General features: G+C 33.0%; 1 protein-coding gene across 5 annotated transcripts in view; it reads left to right on the top strand.

The window, feature by feature from the left end:
* The first annotated feature begins 10,786 nt into the window (after positions 1–10,786).
* The window catches only part of LOC118201222 (transmembrane protein 184B-like), a 106,994-nt gene continuing 100,495 nt past the window's right edge, over positions 10,787–17,285 (top strand). For 2 of the 5 annotated variants that reach the window (XM_085818464.1, XM_085818463.1), the window contains exon 1: positions 11,193–11,412. In XM_085818464.1, the coding sequence (XP_085674590.1) occupies positions 11,405–11,412 (8 nt within the window). In that variant the 5' untranslated portion in view covers positions 11,193–11,404. Of the gene's footprint in view, positions 11,067–11,192; positions 11,413–11,552; positions 11,750–17,285 lie in introns of those variants that run through there. The other 3 variants (XM_035373276.2, XM_085818462.1, XM_035373277.2) reach the window with 3 other exon arrangements.

The raw sequence follows: 17,285 nt of genomic DNA, 5'->3' as shown, positions 1-17,285 counted from the left end.
GCCGACGTTAGTAATGAAATGCGCGCGCAGGCGCAACAGGTACTGAACTGATTTTTAGGATAAAGGAGACACGAAACCACTAGAATTAAAAAAAAATGATCCGACAGACTATTTTACCAGATTTTGCTGTGGCACTGTGGTAAATAAAGATTACACACCCACGTGTTAAATAAAGATTCTTTTCAAGTACCCTAAAAAACTTTGATTTTAGAAAACATCAATTATGTCCGTGAAGTATTAGCAAGTTTGTTATATTTATAATACCGCTGCCATGGCTTCAGCCATGGCATGCGAGTCCCCAATGAAATATATAATTACTTCGCTCTTTATTATCCATTATAAAATGGGGGTATCGCCTGAACCAGAGGTTCATTGTAGCCCAAATAAGTCTGTAGAGTTCCAAAAAAAAAAAAAAAAAAGGTGAATTTGAAGATTTAATAATGTCCCTTTTCTTCAGAAACACAATTTGGGTACAGTAAAATTAAATAATCATGTTAGAAAATTAATTTCTTTAAAGTTGCACAGTAAAACCACGTGATGCGAGGTGGCCAATAGCGAGTGAAGGAGTCATAAGACCGCGAACTAAAATTTTCACTGAAAGCAAAGTCTTTGCTTTAAAACACTACACAGTACTAAATAAATTCTTGGTTAAATGAAAATAATAAGTAAGAAATATAAGTTGCAATCAAAGTCCATAAGCTTTGTGCATAACGTAAACTGATCTTGAGTAATAAAGAGTAATAAGATACGTAAAATAAGTAGAAATAAAAGATATACACTGTACACTACCACCATAATGCATTATGATGTATAGTTCGCGGTCTTTTATCTGTGGGTTCTTTAATGGCTAGGTATTGTGAGTTTTTCAGTTTTTCTGAAAGAAGTTGTGTGCTGTAGTTAGTATTTGATCATGAATCGGGAGAATATTTAAATTCTTATGGATTTGCGCGTTCCGCACAAACCAAGGGGCATTTGTTATGCTACGGAGAATCTTATTAGGTAAGACGTTTCTTTTCTAGCGTTCAGTTTATCCGGCAGTTGCCCATGCAGGAACTGCATAGAGTAGAATTGGTCTGATGAGGGTGATATAAAGATTTCTCTTAGTATTCAGATTTAATTTAGATTTCCTTCCAAGCAGGGAGTAAAGAGACATAAATGCTGCATTAGCTTTATTGATGGTATACTGGATATGGTCTTTGAAATTTAAAGCTTTGTCGACGTACACTCCTAGGTATTTATATGAGCTTGCTACTGGAACTGGTGAATTATCTATTTTAATATTGGAATTAACTGGAAAATTTTTTCTGTATCTGCGATATAAAACAACCCAACATTTATCTGCGTTAAGTTTAATTTTCCAAATTTCACAGTATTTGTTGATTAGATTAGCTTGCATTTGGAGTTTGTCAAGACCATTTTGTGGATTTCTAGAGCTGGTTAAGATAACTGTATTGTCCGCATATTTATAAATACTTGAGTGTAGTGGGACAGGCATATCATTTATAAAAATATTAAAATATTTCGGTTCTAAAACAGACCCTTGAGGGACGCCTCGGAAAATCTCTTTCTTGATGAGAGAATTTCTCCACATCTTTACTTGAAACGTGCTACAGTAGAGGTAAGAGTAGGTAAGTTTAATGAAGCTATTAGGCACAATGAAATTTCACAATTTGTGGAGTAAGCCAAGCATGCCAGATTCGGTCAAATGCCTTCTCAAAATCGAGAAAGCATGCTGCTACACCATTCTTTTTTCTAAATTCTTGGGCGATAAATTCTACCAGGTGGAGTATCTGATGAGTAGTACAGTGTCCTTTTCGAAAACCAAATTGGTTCCTTTCAATGCCAGTTTGGTAAGTCTTGTACTGATGACATGTTCAAAAACTTTGCAGAGAGCCGGTACCAGGCTGATGGGTCTATAATTTTTGGCATATTTAAGGTCTTTTCCAGGTTTCAAGATGTTAATAATTATTGAATGCTTCCACTGAGAGGGAAAATAGCAGTGACGAATGCATGCGTTGAAAATATTGGTGATAAGTACTATACATCTGTTAGGCAGTGCTTGTAGCCCTTCATTTGAGATATTATCAAAGCCTTGGCTTTACGTTTTTTGATAATTTAGAGGCTTTATTATGGCTTTTAATTATGATAGCATTTTCGCCTCCTCTGTTGTGGGGTCTATCCTCTCTGATAGCCATGAATTCTAAATCTGTCACAAGCTCGAAGATGTGTTTCATTGACTAACATGACAGCAATGTCATGTTTGATCCTTTCGGTTGGTTTTCATCTCTGGATGATTGTTGCCAGGCAGGACTACGTTTAGGGATCTCCTTCGGATTGAGCGCCTGGAATTGATTTTTGTCGTAATGGAATAGATTCTTCGTCGCTTCTATTTTGGCTTTAATTTCTTCAATCTGTTTCTGTATATTAAATGGTTGCATAGAGCAACCTTTAAAAGAAGAAATGTGATCTGCTCCGCAGAGGGCACAGACTGGAGGTTTATCTTTATCATTTTTTGTTTGGGAGCAAGTATAGGTCTCGTGAGGTTTTGCCCATTTTAAACAGCATGCTTTGTATTTGCGGCGATCCCGTGTATGCCCGTACCGCTGGAACTTATGGCATTGCATGGGGCCAGGGCGAGATTTGTAAGGTTTCCACGAACACGTCGAGTCCTCTTAATTTCTTTATGTCATATATAGCTTTACATTCTTTATTGCGGGTGCATTCAGCTAAGTATACAGGTAAATGGATAATTTTCCCCTCAATAACATGAGTGATTTAACGGTTTTTTGGATGGGTATTTCCATTTCTTTTATTTCAGATTTGATACGTTCAATATCAGCAGTCTTTGGCAGTTTCTCGATGTTCATTTTAAAAGTATGGTAGGGAAGTTCAAGTTTATCTAAAAAATCAGTGAGCATTCTGTAATGTTCAGAGTCGTAAACTCTGATGGTAAGAGTTCCACCGGATAAATTTCCGCGGAATTTTTTGATTTGTAACTTTTCTTCAATAGCATCTTTTAATTTGTTCCAGTCGCCTGCAAAGTCGGCTAGGACAGTGGGAGGGAGATAAAATCACCCTGCTCGTTAGTAGAATCCATATTGTTTTAGAGATTTAATTCCTGGAATTTGTTTTTCTGTGCTGGCTCATTAACCTCTGCGTTTGAAAGAGTGCGTTTATGTGTTATGCGAGGTGTAGTAAAACCTTCTTTATCCGTTATGTTTTTCTTACGCTTAATTTTAGCGTTAGTAGATTCGGTAGATTTATTAGTTTCCATGGTAGCTGGGAGTAATTAGTGGGTTCATCCTCAGTTTGAGTTCAATAACGTACTGGCTTAGTGCTGCGATTTGATTTTTGAGATCATTAAGATAAGCTAATTATTCCTCGGACTGTTTGGGAACATCTCTAAGTGAGTAATATTCTTCCTCTAGTTTTTGCATAATAAGCATAAGATTAGATGGACGTAATTCTATAGTATGATTTAAACACCATTCCTCGGTTCTTCTGAAAGTCTCCTCTCTCTCCATGATAATCTGTTGATCCATTCACCTAACCAAATGGCTAAGATTGAATGAAAAACATACTTCTGGGACTTAATAGCCCTTCTGTGCTGTTATATTTATTTTGTGCTTCAGCAAAATCTTGTTTACAAGCAGGTTACATTATAACATAAAAATCAACTTGTGTTAAGAATCACTGAAATGTCTCATCGTACGTACCAGGACCACCAGTATGCCTGATTGCGATCAATTTTCCCCCTTCAATCTTCTACGAGATTTTCCTTCTCCTGAATGAACTACTACAAGTGCCACTTCAGCATTACTAGATAGAGCCGAAGGTATCATATGGCCAAAAAAATTACGTTCTGCTCAATTTATTTGTAAAATAAGGTGGAAAGGTGGGAAAGAGCACATGTGGTGTAATTTTCTTTAATTACCATAAAGAAATCACATATAGTGCAGTCAAATTGTCTTTCTACTACTACATTAATGTAAATTATTTTAAGATATGAAGTCTAACATATCGTATGTCTTTAAAAGTTCTTATGCCTTATGTAACTGCCAGCCATTTAAACATATATACTTGCACTTACAAACATGTTTTGAATAAGACAAATATTCATGTTTTTGTATTTTTAAATTTAAAATATCAGTTTTAACTCATGAAATTATAAAACCTATGAAATTAATTTTGTAACACTTGCATTCTTTGATTTTATTTCAAAATATCAGTTAATAATAATCAGTAGAATGACTTTTCTTTCACATGTACTATTGTTCATTATTTTGAAAAAAAAAAAAAATTAGTCTAAGCGTTTTTGGTTAAAAAAAGATATTCAAAATGTTTTCAAAATGAACTCATATAAGTATTCGAATACTTTGAAGAAAGATTCAATAAAGAAATAAATTAATAAAATAACGGGACATTCAATACTCATAATGGTTAGATATCTTTTAGCTAAAGTTACACTTTCACATGCATTTATCTATATTTTTTGAGTAACTGTTGTTCCATTCATACATGTTCAATTTGATTTAAGTCTGAAGACTAAATGAAGGAAGAAGTTGTGATAACTTCCGGACAGTTGTATGAAAACCACATGTGAACATTTAGGGCTGCATGTTTAGAATCATTATCCTGATAAAACATGAATGTATTTTGCATTCCAATTTTCTTGCAGATGCTTTCAAATTTTCATAATAGTTATATACTGATCTATATAATTTTCCGCTATAAATGATACAAGATTCTAGTAAAATTGGCTGCCTTTGGTATCTAGAATACTTGAGAATTGTGTAGCGACTATTCATTGACTTCTAAAAGTCTAGAGCAACAAGTCAAAAGTAGGGTTTAAATATCCTTTTATTTAACTTGAGACCATTTATAGTTGGCCAATCCTGGGCTTACATGAAGTCTCCACTTGGGCTTTAACTTAAGATAGAAAATAAGAAACTAATGCTAACTAACTAAAAACTAGAAAAAGCTGTACAGAAATAACTAACAGAGTTGGCCCTTAATTAAACCTCACTGGTGAATACTAACAGCCACGTAACAATACGGCTGAACGTAGTAAGATTTAGCTTAAAGCAATGACATGCCCAGAAAGGAAGACATGGATTACTAAGCTCTTCCACAGAAGTAACTTCCGTAGAAGAAAAAAAATTGACGTGGTCATTATTTTTCCCTGAGACTTCTTATTAAATACTGGTTCCACCTCGTTTATATAAAACAGGATTTTGAAAATTCATTTTGGTAGGGAGTTGTAGGTGGGAAACAAACAAACAAACAAACAAACAACAACAACAACAACAACAACAAAAAAAAAAAACAGAAAAGCTGTTTAAATTTAAAAAAAAAAAAAAAAAAACCCTACAAAGGTAAATTTCCCATTCCAGGAGCAACGAGAAATAGACAAACCATTTTGCTTCCAACTTCGTGATTAACAGTATGCAGAACCATATTTAGACTTAATAAGGTCCTAAGCTATTTGAGATATGGGGCCCTTTATAAGTCTGTTATACAGTACAAAGTCCGTAATCCGGACTCGTCGGGACTTGGGCGATTCCGGATTATAGATCATCAGTTTAAATCTGGTATGATGGCATGCAGAAAATATACAATTAAAAATATGAAACCGTAATTTATGGAATAAAGAGCAATTATGATCTAATCCGTATCAAAATTTACGAAAAAAAAGCTTAATATTTAAAAGCTTACATTTCGTTCAATGAATAGCCACAAAATATAATAACTACTACTGAAATATAAATGAATTTTTCTATAAAAAATAAACCTTTATTTATCCCCCCCTTTTTTTAAACCTCCGGTTCTTAAAATACCATTTGAACTTTGCCTACAACCAGGAACTAGCAAGTCTGCTCTAGGAACAGGATTTAAAAATTTAAAAACCTTGCTCCACAGAACATCCCAGCTGGTTTTTTTTTCTTGAAATAAAAATCCAAATATTTTCCTGTGATAAGAGATAACATATCATCATTACAGTCAATAAAATAACTCTGATTTTTTTTCTATTATGTCATTCACATTTAATGATTTGAGTTCAACTTAATTGCAAAACAAATATTAGATACTTATGCTTCATAAAACAGAACTCTTAGTATCTAAGCCTGAATTTAAACCAAAGTTTTCCTAAAACCCATACACTAATGATTTTAAAAATACTGATAATTCTTATATTGATTTAAGAATGTATAAAATGGAAAATTTATTGGAATACTGAATGCATAATTCACTTCAATACATAATTTATCTTTTTTTAATATGATACATTATTTCAAAAATTTATATATACAGTTTCATTTTTTAAAAGTATGTACTATACTTAAGAAAGATCTCTCAAATGATGTCGAATTTTAATGATGGCTGTTACATTTTTTAGTCAGTTGTACACTTCTATCAGAAGCAAAAATGTTTTATTTACTACATTCCACCCTTTTGTAGTTTTTTGAATACTGTATATATATTAATAAAACAATTTGAAGGCCCAAAGTCCATAGCTATCCTATAACAGTTAATATGCATGTATGATACAAGCTCTTGATCATCCAAGGTGACCTTGGTGTATATTACTTTGAATAATCAGTCTATCATATAAAAAAAACTGAAATTTATTAATTCTTGAAATTATTCTTAGCATAAAGAATATCAAAATTTTCTCAGTATCTTGGACAGAAGATCCTGTGAAATTCCTAAACAAATATGAAGTTAACTGAATAATATTACTACAAACTGAACATAAATTTCAGAAGTTTTCCCCACCAAAATATACTGAGGAATGGGTACTTGCCATTTTATTTACCATGTTCACATTCTAGGCGCCTAAATAAATGTAATGAATTAATAGAAAAATCAAATTAAAATTCAATTCAAATTTACATGGACTAGATTTTTGAACTATTTGAAATTCAATTCTGTTGTAAAATATATTAACATTTAATTCTTATATTCTTTGGCTAATTCCATTTTTTAAAAATTTAGAAATGACTACATAAGACAACTCTGACCAAATGAAATTTAATAACGTCAATAAAATGTAACAAGTACAATTCAAATGAAATAGAATTTAAAAATTCTGAAAATCATTAGAGATTGAGGGAATGGAATTTGCCTAATTTAAGTTTAATTAATTAAATACATTCCATTTATTTCTGAGAAACATTTTTCTTTGTTAAGACTAAAAATTAAAAAAAGGAGAGTAGGCAGCAATGAATTATTCTTCAATATCAAAATGTCCTAATTTCCATACTGGCTTTAGTTATCTATTAAATGAAAGTCCACAGGAGACATTCAGATAAATTTCTAAAATTACTACACTCAAATTCCGGATTACAGATCATCAATTTAAATCTGGTAAGATGGCATGAAGAAAACATAAAATTAAAAATATGAAAACTTAATTTATGAATTAAAGAGCAATTATGATCTAAAGGGTATTAAAATATACAATAAAAATTATTTATTTGTTTACTTTATTAAACATTTCTTTCAATGCGTACATGCGTAAAGAATACATTACGCATAGTCGAAATTAGAAAATTGCAATCAGAAAACTATTTGATGTGTATCCGTAATATAATGACGAGAAATTTGATTTAAATCATATCAAAAACGGAGTACATTGAGATGAAATACTACATTTAGTAAGGAATTATAAGCCGAATAAAATAAAAACATCTGCCCTGAATATAAGGATAGTGCTGACAGATCATTAACGATATTAAAATGTTTATGCCTTTAAAATAAAGAAAATCTTAGAACTAAGATTTTTTGACAATTTTTATATGTATTATGTGTTGTTGCCAATAAAGTGCACTTAGTGAGATTTGCGCCAGCGAAACAGAAAAGTACCATACTGATTTATACAGAAATATTTTAATGCCTTTATTTTTTAAATTGCTTCCAAATGAATTCGTTCTTAATTATATCCAAAAAATTAAAGATTAAATTTGCGATTTAAAAGGTCTACTAGATATTTCGAGAAATGCACAGCTTATGTTAATTATAATTCTGAAGACAAATTCTTGTAATTAGAAAAGCCACTACCTTTCAAATTGAAACCTTTTCCCGACTGCAATATTTTAAGTTTAGAAATGAAAAGGCAGATGTTATTTATGTCTGGATAAAAGGTACAGAGTTAAAAACTGCAAGCAAAAAGTAAAATTAGCTTCTATAATTAACAAACATTCGAAAGTGAATTGTTGGGCATTAAAATAACACAAACAAGAACTAATTATCATACTTATTTAAAAAAGGTACAAAGAGCAAATTCTATATAGACTAAATAAAAATAATATTCACAGGAAAAGTGCACAGCAAAAATGGATGAGAAAAAGACACATGTAAGAATAAATTTTCAAACTGATACTTCAAAAGAACTGCATGACGAACAGCAACAACGAACTAGCTACACACAGAAATGACATTTTTCTTGAATCATTAAATTTGGCACATAATCAGATAAAATAAAAATTTTCACACGTAAAAGGCAGAATTTTATCCTAGAATATAATAAAAAATTCAGTAATTAAGATCTGAAAATCTTTTACCAATCTGTTAGGCCAAGAACTTACCCGCATTAGTTTTAATGAATATTCTCAACAAATCGCATCTCAATTTGTCAAATAAACTGTGTTAATATGCAAAACAAGATATTAAATAATACAAACAATAATTGACATATTTATTCAAAAGAGGCATAAAGAAGAACAATTTTTACATAAACTAAGTAAAAAACGGCACATTTACTTGAAATTTTCTCAAAAATTTACTACCACAATAAAAAGAGACATGGAGGGAAAAAAAATAAAAAAAAAGAATTAATTTTTATATCTACTCAAAAAAAAAAAAAAAAAAATGCAGAATGAGCAGCAGCAACACAAAACAAAGTAGACAATTAAAAATAGTAATTTTAATGAATCTATCATTAATAATGAAATTCTGGGCATATACCACATAATCAGAGATAAAGTACAAATTTTCATACATAAACAGCAGATTTTATCCTACAATATGATTCAGTAATTAAGAGCAGGTAATATTTTACCAATTTGCTAGGCCAAGATCTTACCATCATTGGTTCTAATGCATTTTTCAACAAACAGCATTACACATCTGTCAAATACTGCATTAATCTGCAAAATAACACATTAAAAGAATACAACTAATTAACAAATTGGCTCAAAAAAGGCATAACGAAGAGCAACTTCTACATAAATTCAGTAAAAATGGCACATTTACTTGAAATATCCTCAATCAAAAGTTTACTAGTAAAGCTTTTTCATGTGTTAGAATTTTCGTGGTTACTTAAAAAAATGGAAACAGTAATCTCTACACGACCTAAATGAAAATGGCGCATTTATCTAAAAACACGGTAATCGGCCAGAAATCTACCAGCACATAAAACAGAAAATGAGCATGAAAAAATATACGCATGCAAAAATTACTTTTAATATTTAATACTAAATATAAGATATAAAGCAAACACTTACCAGAGAAATAGAAACCTTGGTTATTTGACGAATAACCTGAAATTTGCCATTGCGCACATCTAAAAACAAACAACTTCAAATTAATCAAGCAAAATGTGTAAATTTGGAAAACAAGGTATTATACTTACGGATCAAAAACAGACCACTCTTCAACCACAGTTCCAGAAATAAGAATGAGCCGATGACGCCAAATTACTTGGCGAGAAAGTTATTAGTAGATCTTCATGCAACCCAGAGAATCTCGTAACTCCTCCCATTTTTTCTCGTGAAGATAACCTGTCAACAACGAATTCCTAATACATCAACATCCAAATTTGGTGCATCTTTTGGTGAAGATTCTTTGTCTTCGTGCCCGTAAGATACTTTTGAATACTGGTGAAAAAAAAGTAAAGAAAGACACTACCGATTACATACTTTTTTGAACAGTAAAAATTCTAAAAAATAAAAGTACTGAAAAGGTAGTTATTGTTATTGAACGTAGATTAATTGACTAGTCAAGAGGAACAAACCAATCCACCATAATAACCAAATAAAACCAACAATAACCAAATTAAGTGAAAGTGTTTCGTCTTTTTTCCGAGAAAGGATTTAACATGGTGGCATTAAGGATAAAATTAGTAATTTTGAGAGAGTTCAATCATATGTTACGAGAAAAACTTTACGAAAAAGAACACAGAACGAGTAACATTTTTTGTAGTGATTAACAAGTCAGGATTTAGACTTTATATTATACCGAACTATTGCGAAAAGCAACGTTGCCGGTTCGTGAATTCAAGCCCTAGGGCACATGACATGCAGAATGCTGGACGTGGAGACCATCTCTGAAGAGAAAACGGAATAAAGAAAAAGGAGAGAAGTACCAAAAAGGAACAAGGCCGAAGAATCTGACAAGTTATCCGTCAACAGTTACGTGTGTATAAGTCACGGAGATAAGCTCTTAAAAAGATTGCCCTTTCAGAAATAGCCAGTAAATAATTTCCTAAGCTGACTAATTCAGAAGAAAAAACTGCAGAATATAAAGTTAAATGAACTGTCAAGAAACCTGCACAGTTATTAAACGAAGCGGTTAATTGTATCTTTCAGGAGAAAATTCAGAACTTACTAGAAAATATGTAATCTGTTAACATCACAAAATAAATACGTTTTATTAATATCACAAATGAAGTCTTATCGTATAACTTTCATGTATCAATGTGCAAATACATGCTATGATCAAAGCCATTGCTTTTCTGGAAAACTTTCAGTGAAGTTTGGTTGTCCAGTGCTTCTATAGTAAACAAACCAGTTTTCACTTTTAACTGTTTGGCATTTACGCTAAGCAGGTATAAAATTGCCCTAGTTTTGGGGTGTAACGAAAGTTTAATAATCATTTGTTTGAAATTCCTAAAACTTTGATTAATAATTACTATACTGCGAAACAAATCGAGCAGGAATGGGACTGACAAAATTCTTTTTATTAGGGTGGAAGAAAAGCTTAAAATTCACGTGATGAAATTTTGCGGAAGTGTCATAAGTTTTAAAATTATATCGATTTTTACGTTCATATTGAATTTATTCGAAGTGAGTACATCATATAACCGTACATTTTCTTTTTTAGGTAGTTATTTCTTAAAATTTTATACATGTTGATATAGACTGGGAAATAAAGTTTCAAGGCCACTGCTATACGTTTGATGTCATTGGATCAGATGGGGTAAAATTGTACTCTTCAGCAGTAAATGCAAAATTTTTCAGAACTGATTATTTTCTTTACCTTTGTGTTCGCAGTTTATGTTTTCGAATGGATCTTTCACAAGTTTTAATGTTCGAATAATAATTGCATATCGTATCCTATAGTATTGAATATTTTGTACCCGAGTGCTACAACTTAAATCGGAAAATTGAATTAAAGATGTGTTATGCTTGGGTAATGTAATAAAGCAATTTATTTTTATTGAAAAATTTTGCCATTATAAATGAGTAGAAATTGATCCTTTCTAAGTACTTGACATTTTAATACATCTTTAATTGATAGTAGAATTTTCAAATTGCTTCGTTTCTCCTGTATTGAGATTTTTTTGCTGTTAGGCTTGATTTTTAAGTGCAAAACAAGGTATTTAATATCTTTAAAAATGAAGTAAGAATTGATTCGACATGTTTAAAATAGTGAAATAACGTTATCAAACAATACATGTTTGTAGTGTCTTTTTCAATTTGGCTGTCAACTGGAACTCTGGAAGAGTTGGAGCAGGCTTTAGTTTTAAGTATGTTGAATTTAAACTTTTATTTTTATAATTCTTGTAGATACAAAGCTTATGAACATTTTTGAAAATGATAAATTTGAAAAGTTTTTATATCTATTTTTTTTACTTCTTTTCTGCATATGTTTTAACTACTTTGGGAAAAGTGCAGAATTGCCCACTGCTTGGCGTGTTTTTAAGAATTGCATATACTCGGTGTCCATGTACACATCGACCTATTTTTACTTAAAAAAAATCCCAGAATTGCACAAAAATGGCATAGCACACTCCCTTTATCCATGTTCACATTGACCTATTTTTACTTTAAAAATCAACGAAAATTGACAAAAATCCAATTCTTTTTACTCTTGTAAAAAGTGCCAAACAAATAAGTAGGAGATTCTGCACTTTAGCCCTACTTTTAATGTTTACAATTTAAAAATTACTTTCAATGTAAACAAAAAGTTAAAATTTTTAGGATGATTTTTATCGATAAACAATTGGAGAATATAGCTTTATCCCATGCATAATGTAAATATAGATCGCCCGGTGGCGAAGTGGCTAGTGCATTGCGCAGCTGCACCACAGGTCCTGGGTTCGATCCCTGGGGTGGGCAAGGTTGACTCAGCCTTTCATCCTTTGAACGGGTCGATAAAATCAGTACCAAGTTCGCTTGGGGACTAAACACCAGGGGTCCTGCGACAAGCTGACCACTTTCCCAGGGCATATGCTGATGCACTCCAGGGCCCCAAGATCAAGAAAGATTTCAGCACACTGCAGGCCATGGCTTACTAGGGCTGTTGTACCACAGAGTTTAGTTTATGTAAATATGAGCCACTTAGAAAATCCTCCATAAAGGCTTATGTTCATTAGGCATATGACTCTGAAATATTGTTGTCTTAATCAAATAACTGCAGTCAGACAGCTTTTTATATTTAGTGAGTAATTTCTTCCAAGTAATTTATCATTTCTGAATGTATTGTCCATTAAATTATATCATTTAAAACATTTTTGTTGCTGAAAAAAACAAGACATGTGACTTAAGCAAGTAATTTGAGCAAAAATTCCAAAGTGTGAAGCTCCAAAACAGAAAAAAAGCAAAAGTTATTCAATTTGAACTGTGTGACACTTTGGGATTGGCATAAGGCGAATTGGGGTTGGATCCTAGCAGAGCCCACACCCTTGGTGCGAATGATTTTGGTTATGGCGCGAATCAATGTGTACATGGACAAAGTCAAGGGAATGTGCAATGCCAAGTTTGTGCAATTCTCTGATGTTTAAGTAAAAGTAGGTTGATATGTACATGGACACTGAGTTTGTGCAATTCTTTGACTTGTTATTTTCAAGTTGGCGATTTTGAGAAACATTCGAAGCAGTGCGCATTTTCCCAGTTTGTTGCCAAGGATGTGGGCTCTCCTAGGATTTTACCCAAATTGGTACTTGCATGTTATCACAACCACCTTTATCACCAAATTTTCAGAATGTGCCGAACATTGGGAACTATTCGTTAGGCAACGTACTTGTAACAGTCTTTCAGTCAAGTGATGTCCCTATTTTCATATATTCTTTTTATTGTATTCCAAGTTCCAGTGGTTTTATATACAAATCAGGATATTTTTTGTCTTCAGCATAATTTTAAAATATGCGTTTGTAAAATTTGCCAGCAGTCGAAGCAACTGCAGTAGAATTTCTGCAGGAGTATGGTATTTTGCCATTAAATCTTTGAACAGAACAATTGGGAGATATGTTTGGTAGGTAGTTGGTGCTGCTGAGATTTAAGCAATGCCTAGTCTTTGCATTCTGTAATTTTTTTTATAAGTGCATTTTTTTAAGGTGTCTAAGCCTTATTTAATAATTAAAATTTGTATTTCATTTGAAGTTTGTTTTCTTTTCATATGTTCATAATGTTTGCTAACGATAAATATCAGTAGTTTAGGAATCTCTTTTAAATCTAGAAAAAGATTCAACTTGCACTCAGTGGAAAAAGTCACCAAATTTCACCCAGGTTATATACTAATTAATTACACTTACTGTATTGCATTAATATGCAAGTACTGATAAATTTTATCTAAATTGATCACAAATCTTTAAAAAAACGATTTTCTAACCAAGGGTTTGAGTCCGAAATTCCAAATTTTCTAAAACTTGTGAGAGAAAGAGGTATTTTCATTATTATAGTATCAAAATGTCCTGTTTTCTTTATGCTTGGATTCTTTTTCTTTTAATATGTTGCCATATAATGCCATGGACATATTATGAGATGTATATATGTATACTTATTTACAGGCATTGCAAAAAATATTGTAGGACATATTACCTGGTTAGCTAGAGCAGTGGTTGTCAGCCTGTTTTGCCAAATGCACCTCATTCATTATTGCTAGAATATCCCCCCCTCCCTAACCTTTCCAAAACTAAAAAATTATATTAAAATTATTAAAATTACACTGGTATGCAAAAATTGAGGACAAAGTCGAAAAATTAGCATATCAGCTGAACGAAGAGGCAGAGCGGACAGAAAGACCAATCAGGAGATTAAGTAAGGGGATGTATGGTAGCACATGCGCAGATATGCAGGTAGACGTAATGGGGGAGTGTCTGAGTAGTATAAAGCATGTTGTCGGTGTAAGATCAGTATTTCTGGCAAAGAGATTGCATGCCGTATAGCAGTTAAAATCACACCGAGTTGCTGCCTCAGCGAGAAATGGCGAATAATCAATCTGTTTGACTACATCTGGATGCTTTTACCCAAGGTCGAATCATTGGGAAGTTGGAGGAAGGTCGCAGTGTGACAAATGTGGCTGCAGAGTTCGGAATTGCTCACAGCATCGTTTCACGACTTTGGAGACAATTTCAAACTACAGGAACAGCTATCCGGGGGTTTAATAGTGGTCGTCCACGAGGAACCACACCCGCAGATGACCGGTATATTGCCGTACAGGCCAGAAGAAACAGGCACCAGACAGCGGGAAAAGTCCCTAGACACACGACACAGGCGACTGGACGACCGATATCGCGTTTTACCGTGGCCAGAAGACTGCACGGTGGTGGTCTATTTGCACGACGCCCTGTACGGTGTGTACCTCTAACGCCTGCCCATCGGAGAAGGCATTCTCTGTGGTGCCGGGAACACCGGAATTGGAGAGACAATGAATGGGGACGAGTACTCTTTACAGATGAGAGCAGATTCAGTCTGAGTAGCGATTCTCATCGCATACTCATCTGGAGAGAGCGGGGAAGCCGCAATCATCCCTCGAACATCATTGAAAGGGACAGGTATGGAGGTGGTGGTGTTCTCGTTTGGGGAGGCATCATGCTTGGTAGTCGTACAGCCCTTCACATCTTCGATGCAGGTTCAGCCAACGGGACCCGTTATTGTAACAAGATTCTTCTTCTATATGTGCGTCTTTTTAGAGGCGCTATGGGTCCGCAGTTCCTTTTCATGGACGACAATGCACTATGTCATCGCACAGTAGCTGCCGAACAGCTCTTAGAGAGTGAGGATATTGAACATATGGATTGGCCGACACGATCTCCGGATCTCAATCCCATCGAGCATGTATGGGATTTTCTAGGCAGACGCTTGGCAGCTCATACCTTACCACCAGTAATGATTCCGGAGCTTCGATTGGCGCAGCAATGCCTCAACAACTCATTGACACCCTCATTCTCAGCATGAGCAGACGCTGTGAAATCTGCCTAGCAGTCAGGGAAGATCATATCCCCTATTAAAGACCAGATGTTTCTTGCTGGACACTCATCACAGGGATGTTTCGGCCTTCAGTCGCATTGCGCTCCATGCTACTTTTTCAATAAAGCTTCTTTTTATCCCTCTGATTTCTCTTTTAGTAAGTGTTGCTTACATTACTCATGTCCTTACGTATTGGGGGATCTTACAGTATTAAATGTGTTGATTTGGAAAGCTTTTGTACAAAGTTATATTGAAAAAACCATCTTGTCCTTAATTTTTGCACACCAGTGTATATTACACTTATTCAGATTTAAGTTATTTTAACATGTTTTATAAATTAAACAAAAAGTATATTAAATGTTTATGATCACCAAAACTTGAATAGAAGTTATTTCTTTTACTCATAAATTAAGACTAAATATTTAACAGCTAAATAAAAGGCTGACTGCATTCTACCCCTGAAACTATGAAATTTCCCCAAAGGGAGAATTAACCCCTGAGCTGGAAGATCAAGTAATATACAAAAAGATTTAAAGTAAGCTGCAAAATATGATAAATTGTAATGAATTATCATTTCCATGTGTTAAAAGATTTTCATACTGATATTAGTGAATTTTATATGTGCATGGTAGACATTATTGCACATTTTAATTGCTGCTGGCAGGAAAGTCTGCCAGATGAGTGGGCTGCGGCCAGAACACAATTTATAAGTTCTGTGTACACATGAAAAGAAAATGCATAAAAACATTTCAGTATGAATAAAATCTGCTCATTCTTTCCTACCAACAACCAATTTGTAAATAATATTTTGTTGCCAAACCAGGAAACAGAAACTTTTAATATTTCAGCTTAATATGTATAACATCACGATTTAAATTTAATGTAATATAACATTTTTTTTTCAATATGAATAAAAGAATTAACATGGCAATAAATATCGTATCAATTATCCTAACCTGAAACAAAAAAGTTGCCAACAGCAGCTATTTATTTAAAATGCCGACATTAATGAAAAATTTTTGACATACAATAACGTCACATGCAATTGCCTGCTTTCTTTGACGTCAGAATATGACCATCTATACTAATACAGTTAAAAGTCTTTAATCAGGACTCGTCGGGACAGACTGGCATGTATGTGAGTGCAGTAAACTAATGGAGGCAAAATATATTAGATGCTTCTTATTCTTTTTCTAACATAGTAGGCCTTGCCTCTGTGATTATTTCTTTACAGTACCATCATCACTGCCCTTCTCTTTGTCTTCTAATGAACTTCTGTTTTTTCAGTTTTGGAAGGAGAAACTATAGCATAGTGTTATTTTTATGGATTATGCAATTATGTCATTTCTTTTTTAATTATTTTTTTGTAGATTTTGAGAATTATATGCTATAGTTTGTTAGCTTTTCTTGGAAACTTAGGCATGCTCAAAACATTTTTCAGTGTAAGGTAACAGTACCTTTTCACTGTATGCCAATTTGATATTTAAGTTTTCATATAATTGTTTCACATCTTTAAAGAAGGGAAAAGTATAACCAAAATCTTTTCAAATTTTATGTTGTCAACTTACTGTTATAATCCACTACTTTTTCAGGCATATCATACTTAGCCTTATTTTAGGTGCTTTAATACTTATATTAATGAGGGCATTATCTTAAATCTTAGAAATTCTTTATCTTAAATTTGTCTGCTTCTTTTAAAAACAGCTGAAAAATAATGTCACAGCAGTTGAAAGTGGGGGTGGGATGTGTGCTTTCTAAATCCTAGATTTTTAACAATATTTGAATGTCTCTCTTTCTATATACACTCATGTCCAAAATTATGTTTACATGAATAAATTCACGGATTTCTCAGAGACTATGACTTATAATTTA

Source organism: Stegodyphus dumicola, chromosome 6 (assembly GCF_044657685.1).
Source record: "Stegodyphus dumicola isolate Sdum_Otavi_A_Nest chromosome 6, ASM4465768v1".
Lineage (NCBI taxonomy): Eukaryota > Metazoa > Arthropoda > Arachnida > Araneae > Eresidae > Stegodyphus > Stegodyphus dumicola.
This window is presented reverse-complemented; position numbering and strand designations above follow the sequence as displayed.